Raw genomic sequence first — 19,301 nt, 5'->3', positions numbered from 1 at the left:
TGTACAGGATTACATTTCCAATTTTTTTTTCTCTACTAGTGACCAAATACTATCAATAAAACATTCTGCAGCACCCTCAATTTGTTGAACTACACCATATAACCTGGATGATAACTGTATTTTCGCCAGGTTTTTAAAAATCAAACTTTACTAAAGCCGCATCTCCTGCCTTGAACAAACCATGTTTAATATTCTGTTATTTTTATTAAATAAAAGTAAATATTCTGTTAATGAGGGCAATACTAAGGAGGCATACCTTACTAAAAGCAAATTAAGTAAATATGAAAGAAAAACGTTAACATCAAACCTTCAAACTATAAAAATTAGACAGTTTAATGAAAATCAGTAATACAAAAATAACTATGATGTTTTAATTAAGTTAAAAAATTTAAATCTATGAATAGCAATTCAATGTCTTAATAGGTAAGATGATATTCTTTGACAGCCGTGACATCACTCAAGAATTAGTCTTGGCAATGCCGACCACTGTAGTTTAGCATTGACTCTACGATACGGAAATTTTAACAATTTTTGTATGCTAAAAGCAAACGATAAATACAGTAACACAAGCTCCATGTACCTTAAAATCTTTCAAAAGTCAGTTTGATTCTGGCTGTAGGATGTCCTTCATTTAGAAGCACCCCAAGAGCAGGCCAGGGTCTGAATGGGGTTCCAGAGCTATTATAGGTCAACTGAGATTTGATCTGGGATTTTCTTCAGCCTCCCAGCTAAACCAACGTTGGATTCACAGGCCCAAAGACAAATCAGAACCAGCCTGGCCTCGGAGCAGATAAAATATATCGAAAAATCTGCGGAACATTTATCTATTTAATTTCCTGCCCTTGCAAAACAGATCTAGATTTCTATTAGGTTTCTTCTGTCGGAAAATTGTTCTAAATGTCTAGAAGCGTTATCATCTTGTTCCATGATGATTTCTATCTAATAAAAAGCGAAGACATTAAAATTATAAGGTTAAGAGGTAGTAATTCATAAAGATGTAACTAGGACACCAGGAAACAATTTATTAAAAATACTCTAAACCTAGTGGAAAAGTAAGTGAGCCAAAAAGGAGTGCCAAGTTCTCCTGCAAGGCATTAGGCACGGATACCAATTTGAATTACTGTACAAACCTATAAAGTCCCTGGAATCACTACTTGGCGAACCAAGTTTCCAGTTCAGGGCAAAGCAAGACTACCTTCTTTATACATTCTCCAAATCTACTGTGTCTATCTTCTCAGACAATAAAGTACTTCAAGTCTTTCGTCTTTCTATTCTTTGAGCTAAAGGGTAACACTTAACACCTAAGGCACTGCACTGGGCCAAACTTTTCGGCTCTTTCTTTGTAAATAAATCCAAAGGCCAGGTAACGCCGAACCGTCGTTTGCATTGAGATTTCCGGTGTTTCTGACTCTTAGGAACAATCTACGCGAAAGGGAGTTGAGGAGAGGGTGGGTGCAGACGCTTTATAATTGGAAAGTAAAGACGAGGCTACGAATATCCGAAAAGAGGAGGTGAGTCTCAAGAAAGCGAAGATCGTAAGGTAAAGACAGGTTGTTAAAGCAAGAGGGGAAAGGGCCAGCCCGGGGGAAGAGTGCTGAACTCCATCCACCTCGCGGGACGCCAAGAAGAGGGTGCTCAGCGCGAGGGCAGGTGAGCGTGCGCGCAGGTGGCGAGGGGTGTTGGTCTCTTCGAAGATGGCAAGAGTCAGGGTGAATCAGGGAGAAGTAAGAAAAGAACCAAGACCTTTAACATCAAACCTGTCTGAGTCAACGGGGCGGGGGTGACCGCCAAGGATCGTGGAAGACACGTCTCGCACTGCGAGCCCCGGCTGGGCAGGAGACCCAGAAATGGCTCGGCCCGCGCGGTGGCGAGCCCTGCGCTCCCTCCCGGGCTGCGCCCTCGGAGGTTACCTTTGAGCTGGGGCAAGGGGTGCAGCTCCGCCTGGCTGCCGTGGCTGCGGAACTGCGACGAGCCCTGGGAGCGCTTCTGTCTCTGCGCCTTGCGCACCGATTTCCGGGTGAAGCCGTCCACTTTCTCCGAAGCCGAGATGGCGGCGCTGGCAGCCCCCGCCGGCGGCGACGACGACGACATCTCCGCGGCCCTGGCGCTGGGCAGCTCCGGCTGCTGCTTTGCACGGAACGGGCAGCGGCAGGCGGAGGAGGCGGGGAGAGGCGCGGGGAGCTCGCGCCCCTCCGCCCCGTCCCCCCGGCCACACCGCCCTCCCGCTCCCGGCGCCGCCGAGCTTCTCCTCGCCGCCCACCGACGCCTCACGGCCACATCTCAGGGCCGGGGGTTCCTGGTCCCCGCCGCGCGGCGAGCTCGGGGGCTGGCGGGGGCAAGGGCGGGGGCGGAGGGGGTGAAGAAGTTGTTGACTCCGGGCGCGGAGGGCGGGTGCAAGGGAGCCTGAAGTTTAGACAACTGAGGCGAGGGCGCTGGGTGCGGACGCCGAGCGCGCCTCTTCCCTTCAGCCCAGGTCGCCAGCCGGCCGGCCGACCAGTTCCTCAGCGGCCGCTGCCAGCGCAGCCCGCCCTGCCTGGAGCCTCCTCCCGAGGCGCTGCCATCGCGGGTCCCCTCCGAGCCGCCGCCGCCACGATGCCCGCTCCTCCCTGTCACCGCCGGCCCCTCATCTCCCGGGGCGGTGACCCGCTGCCCCGGCTTTGGGCGCACACACGCTCGCTCCTTGCAGCGCCTAGCGGTCCGAACCCTCTCGTCCACACGCCCTTCCGCCGCCCACGGAGAGCGCCCGGCGGGCGACCGCTACAACTTGAGGTGGTAGGTACAGGCAAGGGGGAGTGTGTGCGCGTGTGCGCGCTCGCGCCAGGGCGCGCGGCCCGGGGGAGGGGCCTGGCCGCGGTTTGGGGAGGAGATTGACTGACAACTTCCGCGGGGTCCCGCTAGCCTCTCGGATGCTGGGCAGGGAGTAGGGGGTGGGAAAGCATGCCAGCTTCCTCAGCCAATCGCAAGGCTCAGCGGCAGGAATGGAGTGAGGCGTGGCCTCCTGAAAGGGCTCGCTCGCCGCGAGGGTCGGCAAAGGCCTGGGGCGGGTTGTATGACAGACTTCGACCACAGCCAGTCGTAGGCGAATACGGCGAGCGGAGCGCCGCTCGCGTCATAACAGTGCCAAGAATAATCTTGGGAAGGAGGCGACGTGCCCCTCCGCGGCGAGCAAAGGCGCGCACGCCTGCGCAACAACTCCAGGCTATAATTGTTCTGACAGCCTGTAGAGCAAAATAGAATGCCTGTTCCTTTTCCTCTCTTCTGTGCTGGCCAATAAGGAACTGAAGCGACTGGGGGAGTTCGAGGGCTGGGGCGGGAAAAACCCTGAAAGGGGAGGAGCAAAGGCCGAGTGCGTTTATCCAATCGGAGCGAGATACTGGGTTCCTGGGCGGGCCTTGGAGCCTCGCTAGCCGTAAGCCGCGTAGTCGGTAGTTGCTGCAGAAAGTGGTAGGTAGCTCTCGAGGGACTCGGTCGCTGCGGCTCCCGAGAACAGTTCTTGGGCCAACCTAGCATCTACACTTAGAAGAGTTCTCCAAATCCACACCCTCCAAGAAGAGGTTTCTCATGCCCAACTTAGAATTCCACTAATTTTCGCCTCTTCTTCAGCAAAAGGTCTTCAACTACGCCAACAGAATGAGTACCAATTCCTCTGGTCAGTGGTTTGTGGGTTTGGGGGCTTGCCATTTAGTCTTTTTATTTTTTATTAAAAAATGTTTTATTTTGGTATCATTAATATAAAATCACATGGGCAACATTGTGGTTACTAGATTCCCCCCAATATCAAGTTCCCACCATGCCCCATCACAGTCACTGTCCATTTACTCTTATTGGTATCTCTTCCTTGAAAATGCCATCTAGATTTTAAACTTCTTCAGGACAAGGACTGTCATCTTAGTTTTTTGTGTAGTGCTTTTGTTAAAATGATGCTTAATACAAAAAGAGTGAGCTGATGTGTATACGAAGAAAACAAAAGGGACCTAATGTTCTCTCTCCACCCTATTGTAAGACCCTCTACTTGCCAAAGTTTAGAAAGTACTAAACAAAATTCAGAAATAGATTTTGTTATTTACGCAAAAAGGGATGAACTCTTGGAGAATAAAAACTGTTATGTATAATAATTTAAAATTAATAAATTTACATCAGCCTAAATTTAAGCCTAGAAAAAAAAGTTAATAATTGAGCTGAAAAGTCTGTCTCCTGCTGGCTTGGCAGTTTTTTGCTGGTGGACTCAAATCTCTGTTCCTCTCCTGCAAGCTCCAGACCTTTTGCTTTTGACAAAATAAAAATAGCTGCCATATATTTAAGCAGAACAACTGATGCATGTGTATAGAAGATTCCAACTTTGGATAGGAAGTTGGAGTCTAGATCTAGTACCAAACTTACTGCCTTAAAACATTTCCTTCCTCAGATTTCCTGAGTGGTGAAATTGTACACAATCCTCCCAGTCAAGGGGGTTCAAACCTCAGCAGCTTCTTTGACACCTTTCTCTTTCTCATCCAGTGAAGCTCCAGACTCTGTTGACTCTACCTTCACAAACACCAGACCAGGCCTTCTTCACAGTTTGCACCACCCACCACCAAATACACTTCAGGGCTTTCAGCCTCACTGCCAAATCAGTCTTGAAAAATGCCACTTTTATCATATTCCCCTGTTTGAAGAACTACCTAGTACTTAAAGGATTCAAATGCAAGGCTCTCCTCAATCTAATTCCTAGCTATCTTTCAAGGCACAATTCCCGCCACATCCCTACACAAACTCTTTTCAGTGCAGACACATCATTCTGCATACGGATCCCCTAAAAGTAGTTGCTGTGCTTCGTTGACCCTCAGAAAGGTTTACTCTTTACTGTTCCAACATCTTAAAATAATCTACTCTTTCCCCCATCTTGTTGAAACCTTTCTTTTCCTCAAGCTCCTTATTTTATGTGAAGCCATTCATGAAAATCTGGCCAGAAGTGATGCCTCCCTTCTTTATATTCCTGTAACATTTATTGCCTACATCATTCACAGTACCTGTCATCACATACCGTTGGAGATGGCACTATACTCTTTCTCCCCTGAAAGTCTGTAAACACCAAAAGAGCAAGAACTTGGTGGCTTTACATCTCTATCCCCTACAGAGCACAGGACAGTTATGTGGTATGTAACAATCTAATTTTTAATTCTCAGGTGCACAGTGTCTGAAAATGTGGTCATTGGAATGTCTGCACCAGAATCCTAAGAAATGCTTATCTAAAATGTAAATTCCTGGACCTGACCCCAGACACACAGAAAAGTTATGCACACAAAAGTTTGAAACTATTATTCTTTAGCCATCTGGATATTATTGAAAATAGAATGTAAATATCTAGAAGTTGGGGGCAGTAATATTTATAAAAATAATTTACATAGGATAAGGAGAGAAAATAAATAGCAGAAAGAGAACTGATAGAGTAAAGCTAAAACTCATACTAGAATACAGTAGATAATAGATACTGGAAATAATACTGAATAGAATAGATAGAAAGTAGATACTGGAAATAAGTTGCTAGGAGACTTGGAACCAGCAAAATTGCCTGAGTTTTCTGAAATGGTCTCTTGGGGAAGACTTTTGAGCACATTTTAAAGAAAGAAGGAGTTAAAACCTGAGAAAATAAATATTACTTATTAGTAATATCCTGTCAAGTCACTCATCTTCTCAGAGCCTTAGTTTCTAAATTTGTACATGAGAAAAAAATTAATGAATACCCTTCTTTACAGGGTTGGCATGATTTTTTAAAATTTATTTTGGTATCATTAATATACAATTACATGAGCAACATGTGGTTAGTACTAGATTCCGCCCATTATCAAGTCCCCAACACACACCCCATTACAGTCACTGTCCATCAGTGTAGTAAGATGCTATAGAGACACTACTTGTCTTCTCTGTGCTATACTGCCTTCCCTGTGCCCCTCCCCTACATTATGTGTGCTAATCGTAATGGTTGGCATGAGTTTTAAATGTGACACATGAAAGAAAACACTTGAGAAAGTGAAAATTATACATAAGATAATTTTATACACGAATGTATTTATAGAACATTTATTTTCCATGTGCTGTCTTGAGTAAATAAGGTGTCGGGGTCCTAAGCAGAAATCTGGTAACTAAGCATCATCTAACAAAGAACTGCAACATCAGTACTAATCTGCATGTGCCCCTGACACAGGAAGAGTGTTGAAAAAGACTGCCTGCCATGGAACTCCTGCCTCTTCCCATCTGCGAAGCCCCTTGGTGAATGGTGATTCAGAGGCAAGGATTCATCACTGCCCGATTCTTTGGACTGGTCTGTCCTCACATGTCTTGATTTCCTTAGTCCAGAAACATAAGTGTGCTTTCATTCCCTTATTCATAATACTTGCTTGCTGGAGAAAATAAGCAATTTGTGAAACAATATTCACAGTGGCAAAATCATGGCCCTTTAATGGGTTTTAAAGAGTGCGTCAGAGAGTGTTCTTTTCAAATCACTGTGAAATTCTCTAAAGCCCATCCAAGCAAAGTTTTGGCTGTCAAATACTCTCTTTCCTTAGGACCCATGATTCCCAAACTGCGCCCCAATAGAACACCAGACAAATTTGCTGTATCTGCACAATCAAATAGTACTGGTATTTCCCAAATTTGAAAAACTAAAATTTCTCCCTTATGTCTTGTTTAAAAGTTTGATTCTTACTACCATTTTGCTATCCTGGAATCGAAATCAAGATAGTATGTGATTTCTCATAAAAATGTTAATTTTTAGTACCTCATTCCTTTTTATTTAAATACATTCAAAGTATTGAAAATTCAAAAGGAGTAAAAGCATAATTCAAAATGGACATCTCACTTCCACCTCTACTCCCAACATCCAGTTCCCATTATTAGAGGCAGCCAGTGCTATCAGAATCTTGTGTGTCCTTCCATGGATATGTGTTTACTCCCTTAAGGTTTCATAAATTCACATTTTTAGGAGCTCCACCAGAAGCTACATGATTTATAGGTATTTCATCACCTGAAGAAGTTTGAAAACCACTGCTCTAGACTTCAGTGAACCTTCCAGTGTTCTTAGAGGTTTGTCCAGGTCCATCCATTCATTAATTCATTGTTTTATTCATTAATTCATTCATGTAACAGATATTTATATATGCATGTTGTGCATCAACAGAATGAAAGGTGAAAGAACCTTAAAGGCTAACAGTACAGGGTTGGTCAAGTTGGGACCTGACCCCAGGTAGATCACAAAGGCCCTTCTCAAGGGCCTCACACTGATCCAAACTGGAAAGTCCTTTTTATTTCATAACGTACAGGAGACTTTTGTTTCTGTGTACCATGAGATCTTCTGACTAATAACTTACTATGTGAGTTGCCAAGGCTTACTGAAATTTGGTTTTCATTAACTAACTCAGTACTTTTCCAGAGTTTTTTTCTAAGAACTCTATTCCTGTGTTTTCTTTCTGGCTACTGTACAAGCCCTAGGACACATTGAGATGATTGGCATTCCTGCAATTCTCTGGAAGGCTCTTTTGTTAACAGGGCAAGATGGATAGTCATGGTTTTCAATTGCTGCCGTTTTTGCTTTTTAATTACAAATTGTTTTTAAGCTTATCACTATTAAATCAATTTGTTGTGGGCTATTGTACAAGCTATTGTGTTGGTCCACCAGGAACTTATACAAGGTCAGTGCCAGTAGATATAGCTAGATTGGAGATTTATTTTAGAGTACATAGGACTAGCCTAAAGACTGAATATGGGCTGTTGGTACACCAGAGGTATCATTAATCCCCTCCTAAAATATGCCAGCCTATTTATGCTTTACAGTGATCACTGAATCCCTTTTCCATGGGTGGAAGGTCTTTTGCCCCATCTAAGTGGGCTGTAATCATAAATCTCTGATAACCCCTGGCATACTCAACCCTTTGCCTGTGCAGATGAGGAACCAGGATATAGTTTGAAGGGTCTCAGCTCAGGCGATACCCTCTTGCCCTTGCAGAGTGGGACTCAACAGCCTGATGCTGGCGAACTCTCCACACTTTTTAATTCAACTCTGCAAGCATTTTTCAAGTGCCTTCTGTGTGCCAGGCAATATGCAGACACTAGTTATGAAAAGATAAATAAATCATGGACTTAGCAGTAGTGAGGAGGGACAAGAAAACAAATGATCCAAGACTGCATCGTAAGTGTTGCGTATGGTGGTGTGTGAAAACAGTGGCGAGAAGATCAGATTTGCTTTGGGAAGAGTCAGAGAAAATTGAACAGAAAAAACAATGCTTGAAATGAGTCTTAGAACAAAGCAAATTTGCATATAGATAAGACAAAAAAAGGAAAAGACAACTGGACATTCAAGAAATTAGTTTACCCACATTTCTTCATCACTAAAAAGATTTCCTTATCTCAGTCAATGAATTTACTTATTTCACACAATATGTTACCAAAAAAAAAATTCTATTACAATAAAACTATACTTATGCCACACCTTGTATCAAAATTTGACCTGGAGGTGGAAGGGCAAAGAAAAAGAAGAGATTAAATTCAACACATGACTGCCCTCTGGATATATTCAGAGGAGCAGTGATTTAAAAAAATACTGTATGGTTCCTTAATGTTCCATTCATATGCAGATTTATATAAATTTGTAAGTGGTCTTCCTCTTTCATCCACCTGGAGGAAGGATCTAGTAGATTTTGAGGCAGTCCCTGTCTTAAAATACTTAGCTCCTGCTTGCCAGCAATGTATTCTCTCTTATTGGGCTGCTATTTTGGCTCAAACTTGCAGGAAATAATCAGTTTAAAAATTCAATAAATTGACTTCATATCTTCAAAGTCAGGTGGTATCTATGGTTTGAAGAAGTAGGACTAAGTGGAATTTTCAGGATTATTTAAATGGAAATTCTCCAATGTTTCCAGATCTTAATCTTTGTCCTCCATACCAAAGGATGTAACTTTAAAAAAAAATGTGTGTGTCTGTGGTTATGTATAAATATAATCACCAGCATAAAGTGAACATATACTATGTACTAGGCACCACTCATACAAAGTATCTGGCAGAATGAGATCAAATGAGATCTTCTCTTAAAGTCTCTGTCATCTGTGTGACATCCCTTTCTGTTTCTCTGGGAGTTTGGTCCTGGTGACTCCTGTCTTATTCAGGAGCAATTTTTGGTACTCTAGCATCCCTGGGGTCCTCTATTCTTTTCTTACAGAAATCAGTGGAAATTCAGGCTCTCTTGATGGACTCTACAAAGGTATTCATAAAAATAACATTAAATGAACTGGACTGTCACTATCATAAGATTGCTAACACTTTAAAAGTTTTTGTATATGTGGAACTATGAAGGCCTGTTACCTAGTAGGAAAATGAAATTACCAACAGATACAGTGGTGCTCGATGTTTCCTACTCATTCATTCAAAAAATATTTATTAATCACTTATGATATACCTAGACCATTGCAGGTGCTTGGAGAATAACCATGAATGAGACAAGGTCTGCCTGCACAGAGCTCACCATCCATGCAGAAAGCTCAGATCAATTAAGTTCAGTATGGAAACAAAGCAAGGACTATGCGCCAGAGGAAACACCGTGTGATTGCACATACAGGGGTCCACAGCTATTTGGGTGATGAGCAGGTACCCAATTTGTCCCAGTTTCTTAGGGACTTTCCCAGTTCTCACACTGAAAGTCCCCTGTCGCAGAAGCCCCCTCAGTCCTGGGTAAACCAGAATGGTTAGTCACTCTGTGAACCTAAGAAGCAACAACATCTATTTATTAGACCTGTTATGAGCAAGGCCTGTGGTAGATGTGTGGTCTCAATCCTAAAGAAGCATGAGCTCTAGGAGAGGGGATGAGATGGCCCAGGAAAGGACAACCCACTTCTCATTCAGGACAATAATTGATGAGAGGCAACACAATAAATTCCAAGGAGCTCCCAGGTGGTGCCTGTGCTCAGGTGGAGGAGACGGGATTAAAGCTGGACCCAGAGGACTGGGCATAATTACATGAGTAAAGAAAAAGAACAGGTAAGTAAAGAAAGAGAAGAGCACTAACTACTTAGTTCACGTCTCTCAAACTGAAGTGTCCAGCTTATTCTGTCCATCTCCTCTTCCCCTTTCTGCCTCACCACTTGCTATCAGCACCCATCGGTTGGTGAAGGGAGGACTGGTATGATGGTGGGCAGGGGGTTGTACAGGCCTGTCCAGGGGAGGTTAGGAGATGTGTTTGACTAGAGAAGGTGGTCTCTGGAGGAATGGTGGGAAAGAAAGTAAAGGGGGTACACTCATTCACTCACTTGACAAACATTCAGTGCTGATTATTGGCTTTTTTCTGGTCTAGGGCCTGGGGGTAGAAATGAAAATAAAGTAGAGGTTCTTCCCTCAGAGTCTGGAAGGGGAAACAAAACAAAACAAAACAATAAAACACAAACCACCACAGATAATAAATACTGGGGCAGAGGTAAGCCCAGGGGAGGGGTGCAGACTATGCGCTGGGGAGCCAGAAAGGTTTTCTGGAGGGAGAGGCTGTCAGTTTGAGCTGAAGAACTATAAGGAGTTAGTAAGGAAAAGAAAGAAAGGGGAGCTCATGACAAGAAGTGCAGCAGAACATGTAAGGTGCAGGGAACAGAGTATGTAAGGTGCAGAATATGTAAGAGGGGGCACATCAGGAAGTTGTGGGCAGAAGATGAGGGCAAGGCTTTGTGTGCAGTTACGGGGCCTTACCTCAGGTCGGCGGGGAGACTTGAAGGGTCATCAGCAGGAGTGTGGCACGATCAAATTTCCATTCTAGAAAAATTACATTGTTGGCAGTGTGGAGGATGAAGAGCTTGCTGAGGTTGAGGCCCGAGACAGGGAGACCAGTGGGCCAGAGGGGAACAAGTAGAGCCTGAGGAAGGCAACAAGGTGGAATAGAGAGATCAGACCCAGGAAATACTGTAAAGAGAGAAAGGGACGCGTGATTTATTGTTGTGGGGCAAAGGGGGAAATAAGGGACAGATAGGGAAAGAACAAGTCATAGATACCTGGATTGAGTGACTGGTGGACAGCAATGTCATTTAGTGAGACAGAGGGGAGGAACCTAATAGAAGTGGCAAATTGGACAAAGTTAGACATGTGGTAAGCAGGTGGATAGTGCACTCTGGAAAGGAGATCTGGGCTGAGGATGGAGATTTGAGAGTCATCAGTATATAGATTGTAGATGGAGCTCTAAGAATACCCTTGTTCTTCTGGGCAGAGCGTATAGAATGAGAAGGAAGGAGGGCGAGAAAAACCCCTGGGGTACCCATGTTTGGGAAAGCTGCAGCAAAAGAAGATGGTATCAGATCATGGCCAATTTTATCCTGAGGTCAGTGGGAAGGATGGAGATGTTTGCATGGAAAATGTCATGCTGAAGTCAACGTTTAAGAACACAGGGTGGGGAAGGCGGAAGCTGTAGAGTTTGGTTCGGGGTGAGAACAGGTGTCCAGAACCTGACCGACTGGGGCTAGGCAGCAAGTCAGCATCACCTGCAGAGCTTTTTCAAGCTTAGGAATAGATGCGAGAGATCTTATAAAAGAAACACTAGAGAGATTTTATTCCAGGGAGTTGGCAAGTCAAAGGGAAGAATTACAAATGGCAGCAAAGTTTTGAACTGGGTGACTAAATGAACCAGCAGCCATTTAGTTAGAAAAGTATCAATATTAGTTGAATGAAATTAGAATTAAACGTCCAACAAACATTAACTTTTAGCAGGATTTGAGCTTATAACTTTGGCAGCAATAAGATGATTTGTATTCTTGCACCAAAAAGAAAGAAAGAAAGAAAAGAAAACATTTTTAGATGTAGAGATAATAAAATAAATTATTATTTCAGTTTTGAAAATTTTGTTGGGGAAGTATAAGAAAATAACTAAAGAGATCTCACAAAAAATAAAAGCTCCCCAATCAAGCCACTAAAAAATTGCCCATTGAATACAAAATCTTTCTAACTATATCGAAGTAAAATTGATTCAAATTTTGGAAAATTACAAGGGCTTGGTTCAGCTTCAGAGGAGTCATGTGATACAGGAGATGTTGCCCATTTACTACTTTGGGTATGTTTCATCTCAAAAGGCTTTCAAACTTATGAAAAAAGAATCTTATTTCACAGCCTAAAATCTGACTCACTGGTGGAGATACTATTTTGTCTTTTTTGCATCTGTCAAAGAGAAACTTCAGCTGGATACAAAAACAGTTTCCATCACAACAAAGGGTTCTCCAACTGCATTAAGTCTAAAGTCTGGATTTATTGAAATTTTAAAGCAAGAAACTGATCTTGTTTTGCTTCATTCCTCTTATATGATACATATTAGAGATATCTGTGTTCAGTTTTATGAACAGTGTCATGGATATAGTTGTTAAAATTGTTCTATACATGTGCAAATGCTATGAATCATCAGGTCTTGGAACTGTAGAAAGAAATAGAAATGAATGTAATGATGTTCTTTCCCAGGGCTCATTAGTTGAGTAGTGGAGGACATTTACAATGATTTATTGTACTATTTGTTACCTCTAATTCAAGATTTTCTGGAAATAGAAGGAATACCTGCCAAATATCCAATAACTAAATACAAAAGATAGCCGTGTGACTTTCATTTCTCATTGATTTACACTACGTGTGAACTAGCTAAATTTGAATTTCCAGATTGATTTGTGATCTGGCTAGAAGGTATAAGAATTCATGTGGCAATTGCAATTTTGCATAATGCTCAATAACAACACGTTCTTCTAGCATGAGTGAACATATAGGAGATTTCCATTGTAATCAAGAGCAATGTAAATTCATTGGAAAAACAAGAAAAATGTGCAGAACACTTTATTAATAAGGATGAATTTATAGTTACTTTTGAATTTAAGCCATACTCCTTTGGATTCAGTGTTAACAATACTGAGTTGACACAAAAGTTAATGAGTTACTTAACTTAAATAGACAATTTTGAAACCGACAATGTGCTTTAAAGTCAGATAATTTCTTCTAAAGTAAAGGAATTGGGCTCAGCAATATGGATGCAAATATTAAAAGAATGATTTTTGGAACTCAACTCAGTGGAAAACTTGTAACTATGGTTTGGATAACTTGGGTGTGGGAATCTACTTTTCCAACTATAAATTATGTGAACTATAAATATCAATCAATTTCTGATGCAAGTGTAACATTTGAATTGAAATATGCTTTAAGTTTAAAAATACACACTTAGATTTAGAACCTGTGACATAAAAGTGTGAAATACATAATTAATAATTTTATACTGATTACATGTTGAAAAATATTTTAGAGATTTTGGTTAAGTAAATGTATTATTAAAATGAATTTTGTCTGTTTCTTTTTACTTTTGAATGTGGCTACTGTAACATTTCAACTCCCATATGTGGCTCACATTTGGGGTGTACACTGTATTTCTTATTTTCCCCTCAGTTTCATTGAGCTATAATTGGTATTCAGCAATGTATCATTTATTTTTATTTTTATTTTTTTATTGGCATCTCCTCTCTAGAGTAGAGGCTTCAGAGGCTTGCCTTTGAAACCAGGTAGCCTAAATTCAAGACTACTTTCTGACACGTCTCTCTTGGGCAAGTTGTTGAACATCTCCATGCTTCAGTTTTTCCATCTAAAAATGGGGATGACGATAGTACTTCTTTTATAGAGTTAGTGTCTGGTACATAGTAATTACTATGTGTAAAAGCCGTTGTTATTATTATTATTATTAACTATGTGACCTTGAAAGGTTTCTTAACCATTAATTTACTCATATGTAAATTAGTGATAACAGCACCTACGTCACAAGGTTTCTTCTTGAATTAAATAAGAAATGAGAAATTGCTTGACAGGATGTAGGTGACCACCGCATGCTTGCTGAATCTTCCAGATCACAGCTGGTATTCAGAGGTCTCTGTAATCTGGTTCAGCTCACCATTCTTTAATTCAATAGTGCGTGTGCAAGAAGTTGCAAACCGCAAGGTGCTCTTTAGTTATTAAACATTATGTTTATTATTCTCCACCATGTAACTCCTTCTCTGAGTATTTGTTCCCTAAACTTGCCTTACTTGGCACTGCCCTAGCTATACTCTCTGACCATCTAGACTGAAGGCCACTGTTCCATGAGGCCCTCAGCAAGGACTCCAGCCGCTGTGTGATCGCGCTCTCTCCTCTGAATTCCTGAAACAGTTCCACCCAGTGTGTATATTTGGCGTTTAATCATATACTACCTTGTAGTGATGTTTAAAGTAATTATGTGTATGTCCCTGTGGTCAGGTTAGGGCCAATGTTCTATAATTCATGAATTCTCCAACAGCACGTGATAATTGTTCAAAAAAAATGAGGGAGTAAAAGAGTTTTGCCTGGAAGATCCAAGTATCCTTTACAAAGAACAAAGAGTGTCACCAAAGAGAGGGAATTTTAAGGGAAAGTTTGAAATAAGCACGTAAGGGCAGGACAGAGCTGATGTGGCAAGTGAGATGGGCTAAGAACAGAGCAAAGATCAGGGAGCAAAGTGGACATCCACCCTGCAGGACGGTCCTAGAACTGGAGGCAAAGCTTGCTCTCCCTGAAGTCCCTCGAACAGCTATTTCTAACCACAGCTAATGTAGAAAGCAACACAGGTCCCATTCCAATCAGTTCTCTGGCCGATCTCAGAAAGCTTATTCTCAGAGCTTCCTTCCCTCTGATAGTCTTTGCTGATCCCCTGAAAGTGGGTGGGGTCAGATGTCCCCCACTTCTGCCTTCTGCATGCACAAATCCCCCTGGGCCCTCTGTCAGGAGGAGACCCCTTCCACCCAAGTCGTTGCAGAATCTGAAGTGCCTGCCCATAAAAGGCGCTCCACAACCATCGAATGAACTAATGTCACATGGCTGATTCCTGTTTGGGCCACTGTGGAGGAAAAACACAGCTCGTGTGGAAAGAAAGAAACTGTTGTTCAGCCATGACTCATGGGTTTAACTCTCAACACAAGGTTCAAGTGTGTCTTGTGTTTTAGTGGCTCCAAGGAAAAGGTGAATTGGCAAGGAGAAAGGGAGGCAGCATGGTAGGAGTCAGGAGAGACACAGTCAGGCCGTACTGTTGTCTTCACTGGGAGTTTGGGTACCAACCCATTTGGGTTTGCAAAATGTGAGGTGCCTTCCCACGTCAAAATTCTTTTATTCTAAAGTCAAACTGTTGTCATTATGCATGATGCACAAATGGCAATCATACCTGAAAGGGGATTGGCCCGCCCTAGAGAAAGGGGCCACTTAATCCCTGGGCTTGGGGAAGAGGACATCTCAAGTCTGAGTCCCTTGGCCACCAGGCTCAAGGACCCGGGACTAACAGAGTCCCACATACATGAGAGGGACTGAGCTGTCTTGATCTCTTGCTCATGCTCTCTTTTTATCCACCTACTCTTTCTCTTTGTTTCAGACTTTATTCCCAGACCCCAGGCCAAAATCTGATTACATAATTAAGCACCTAAGTGTTCTCTGATGATGATTTTTAATGAAGTTGGCCAATGCCGCTTCCTGTTTTGAAAGAGACAAACCCATTTAAAAAGCTAATCCATGCCCTCAATGCCCACTGCATGTTGGAAACCAAACGGGCATTTTAACTATGTTAGAGGAAAAATAATCAGATGTAAATAGATTAAAGTTCTCGCAACAGAGAGGGTAGCTGCTGAAAAGAGAAAACGTTGGTAGCAGAACATGATCGTGGTACCAGAGCTAGGACTGGTCTGTCCATCTGTCTGTCTGTCTATCATCTACCTATCATCTATCTATCTACTTACCCTACATATTCTCAGATTGTTCCAGGCTAATATCAAAAAAGAGCCTGCCTTTATCCTGGGACTTTGGAATGGCAGGTAAGAGATAACCATTATTACCTTAGAGAGCATCTTCCTAGCAAATCACCTCTCGGTCTCCTGGGTACCTTTGGAGGACACTTGGAAGGAATTGTAGACATTCATGTAGAGGCCTTTACGCTCTGTACCAGGTCTGCTCATGTCTCTCAGTGGAACAGAATCGGGCTGCCCTTCTCAACATACTTGGTGTGTGTACTGAATAGTACAAGGGCAACAGTCCAAGTTTACAAAAGTAAAAGGGAAAGAGAAATGTAGGGGAGTAGAGCACTGGGAGAAACAGTCGGCATTCAGGAGACGTGTTGTAGTTACTCGCCATAAAGCTGCCTATCTCCTCGTCCTTCATCCGTGACCACCCACGGCCAAAGGGCTAAAGTCCAATGCTGTTATTTCCCTACCTACAATCTTCCATTGCTGAAGATGCTTGCCGTCGCGCCCATGGCTTTCCATTCAAATGTGGGCCTGCCTGGATCTTCAAGTTCATTTCTAAACACCTCCCAGCAGCCCTCAGGTGCTCTCACCTTTCAGTGCCCTTGCCCAGGTGAATTCTCCCTCAGAATGCCCTTCGCCTCCCATTTTTTATTGGTTCTTCGAGATAACTCAGGTGCCACCACTCCCGACACCTGAGCTCAGTCTCCTCCTCTGTTATCTCCGAGCCTCACACAGATCTCTATCACGGTCTTACTACAAGACACCGTGATCACCTCTGCTTTAGATTCTCCCTGACTGCACTGGACCATAAGCTCTTTGAAGGGAAGACTACGTATTAACCATCACTGTATTTCTGGTGCCTTACACAATGCCCATCACTTATAGAAGCTCAATAAACATGGACAAAGTATGAGTTAGGTATAGATTGGGGGCAGAACTATCTCAGCCCACTGGCACTGGCAAAGTGCCATAGGACGCAGCTGGCTTTGCCCCCAGTTCTCTCCAGGGCGCAAGCCTGCAGCTCCTCAGGCGCCCTCTCGCCTGAGCCCTGCATCCGCACAGACTCACCTTACTCTCTCCATCTAGACTTGGAGTCTTCAACTCTGAGCGCATGCTCCCCCTCTTTTGGAAATCTGTTCCCTGTTTACACTCACTCGGTTCTTTTCCCTTCATGGCTCTGCCCCTTATCATTATGGTGGCTGTATTTTGGGCTCGGGTTTCTATGTCTATTTTTGCATGCATGGGTGTGTTCCCTGTCTCCTCCACTCAGGTCGAAGTTCTGCAGATGGCCCCCACAAAGCCCACTGCAGTGCTGTGCGCACAGCGGAGGTTGCCTCCTTCACTGGCTTAGTGCAGGACAGTTCAAATCCCCACGGTCTGCAGCCATCACTGCAAGAGGCCAGTTTGTGTGGCTTTCCCTGTAGCTGCTCATTTCCACTGTATACTGAGCCCTGTCCTGGCTCAGTGCTGTTACTGAACACTACAAGATTTTACTTCTGTCTTGAATGTCTGATGAATGGATGTCTGATGAGGAGGGGGAGCCATGACCTCAACAAGCTCAGAACAGTTAAACAAAACATGATATCTCAACTGGGTTGGAACACCTCTACGATTTCTCAGTGTCCCTTTTAGGAGAAAAGGTGTTAAGTTTTGGAGCTTGGCATTTCAGGGATTGGTATTCATTGAAATGCTAGGTCTTTGCTGCAAATAGAAAACTGTCTTTATATATAAGGTTGTAACTCTTGATCATCCATCTATAGGGTATATACTCTTATGGCTTTATTTACTATTAACTTCTTTTAAAGATAGAGGGTTGTGTCAAAGCACTTGCATTCTCATCTAGTGGTCTGCACTCGAGAAATGTTGGTGAAAGTCAGGAGTGCTGTCTGTGACCACAGGGTGGGTGGAAGGGGACTGGGCCATGAGGGAGTCAGATTTGTGACCTTGGCCCTATTACCACTAACCCAAGTAGGATATGGGCCCAGAAGCCTGGCAAAACTGGAGCTTTGAAACTGCAGACTTGAGAAAGAGCCGGCTACTCTGTAGAGTACCAGTTACCAGTCCCTGTGGCTTCTAGGGCAGAGTGGCCCCAGGTGTCTGGCGACCAGTGTCCTCCCCCAGAGTGGCTCCACCACTTTAGCAGGTGGGAATAAGGTGAGCTAAATGCCTTTGAAACAGTGTGTCAGGATGGCTAAAATTAGGTGATTGAGAATTTGGTGTATCTGAGTACATCCCAGGACCACCACCTGGTTGCTTTCTGGTCTGGCACAGGTTGCTTAACTTCTCTAAACCTTACTTCTTCATGTTTAAAAAGCGACTGGTGACAGCACCTCCTGCATGTGTTTGCAGAAAGGCGTGTGAGATAGTGCTGTGCTTGACTTGTGGTTAGGTACTCGCTTAGTGGTGTAGCTCTTCTTCATATATTAATAATAAGAAGAATAGTAACAGTAGGAAGTCATAGTTCAAGTGATTATAGCAGAACAGGGTCCAGGTCGTCTGTGCTGTCAATCACTCCTGCCTGCCTTCCCCCAAGGTGACCCAGTGTGGTGGTGTCAGCTCCGTCCAGGACTGCTGAGTGAAGTAAGAATGTCGGCCAGGATCAGGCTGCTTGGACATGACCCTGGAGCTGGCACTTGTGGGTGGACGAGCACAGGGGCAGGGGAGAAATGGGGTGTTAGCAGGCGGGCTGGGACACTGAGAGGAAGTGGGTTTGTGGTGGGGTAAGGGAAAGGGCATGGGCAGAGCCCAAGAGGTTTTTAGCAGGAAGGAAGGCAGTTAAGAAAAAAAAGTCCACCTTATATCTTATTGGCTTCTTGGTGTTATGTTCTAGAAATGAAGAATCAGCAAGAGAAACCAACACAAGGCTTCTGGGGTGACACAAAATATCAGGCCTTTCTCTCTCTGATTTGTTTGGGAGATGGGGTAGGTAAGGGGTTCTCACCACTATCCTGTCTGCAGCCTCCCAAAAGAAAAATCTCCTGTGCTTCACAGATGGACTGTCAGGCCTGGATCTAAAGAGCATTTTTCACCCTAAAAGTCTTGTTGCACAACACTGTGCTATTTCCACAGGCAGCTGAAGTAATTCTGCTCTTGAAATCCTGCCCCATGTGACTTTTTTTTCTTGTTTGTCAGCTCAGTAATTAGATAGTCATGACAGAACCATCCCCAGTTCTGTGGAGCACGGAGCTGGGAGGCCATCAGCGCCAGCATGGTGCCTCCGGAAAGAAGCGCTGTGTCCCGGGTACTTAGGCCTGGAGTGACGGACTGGTCCTGCCCTCAGGGAGCACCTGGTCTAATGCCCCATGGCGCTCTGCAGCCGTCAGTTATCCCCCAGACGTGCAGCTCAGTGCACACTGGATGCCCCGTAAGAGTCAGGCCCCATGGGACCCCTGCGACAGACAGGAAGCAAGAGTCACAGGAGAGCAGGATTTCAAAAAGCAAGGTTTCTTCAATACCTGTCTTGGGAACACCCACTTGGCTCCCCACCCTCCCCATGGGTTCACCTCCTCAGCCACTCACTTCTCCATATTTTTTTTCAGACGTTAGTCT

General features: G+C 43.8%; 1 protein-coding gene and 1 long non-coding RNA gene across 2 annotated transcripts in view; one reads left to right on the top strand and one right to left on the bottom strand.

Annotated features, from left to right (window-relative positions):
- Positions 1-2,817, bottom strand: part of PPP2R5A (protein phosphatase 2 regulatory subunit B'alpha) — a 54,830-nt gene extending 52,013 nt beyond the window's left edge. Inside the window, exon 1 of the mRNA XM_036912470.2 lies at positions 1,911-2,817. Coding sequence (XP_036768365.1) covers positions 1,911-2,091 — 181 coding nt within the window. The 5' untranslated portion in view covers positions 2,092-2,817. The remainder of the gene's footprint in view (positions 1-1,910) is intronic.
- Positions 2,633-6,664, top strand: LOC118926032 (uncharacterized). Its single transcript, XR_005030286.2, has 3 exons — positions 2,633-2,772; positions 5,007-5,135; positions 6,185-6,664. It is a non-coding gene; the product is annotated as an uncharacterized LOC118926032 (long non-coding RNA).
- The last annotated feature ends 12,637 nt before the right edge of the window (positions 6,665-19,301 follow it).

This window comes from Manis pentadactyla, chromosome 9, assembly GCF_030020395.1.
Source record: "Manis pentadactyla isolate mManPen7 chromosome 9, mManPen7.hap1, whole genome shotgun sequence".
NCBI lineage: Eukaryota > Metazoa > Chordata > Mammalia > Pholidota > Manidae > Manis > Manis pentadactyla.
The sequence above is the reverse complement of the archived record's forward strand: the minus strand, read 5'-3'. Positions and strand labels throughout refer to the sequence as shown.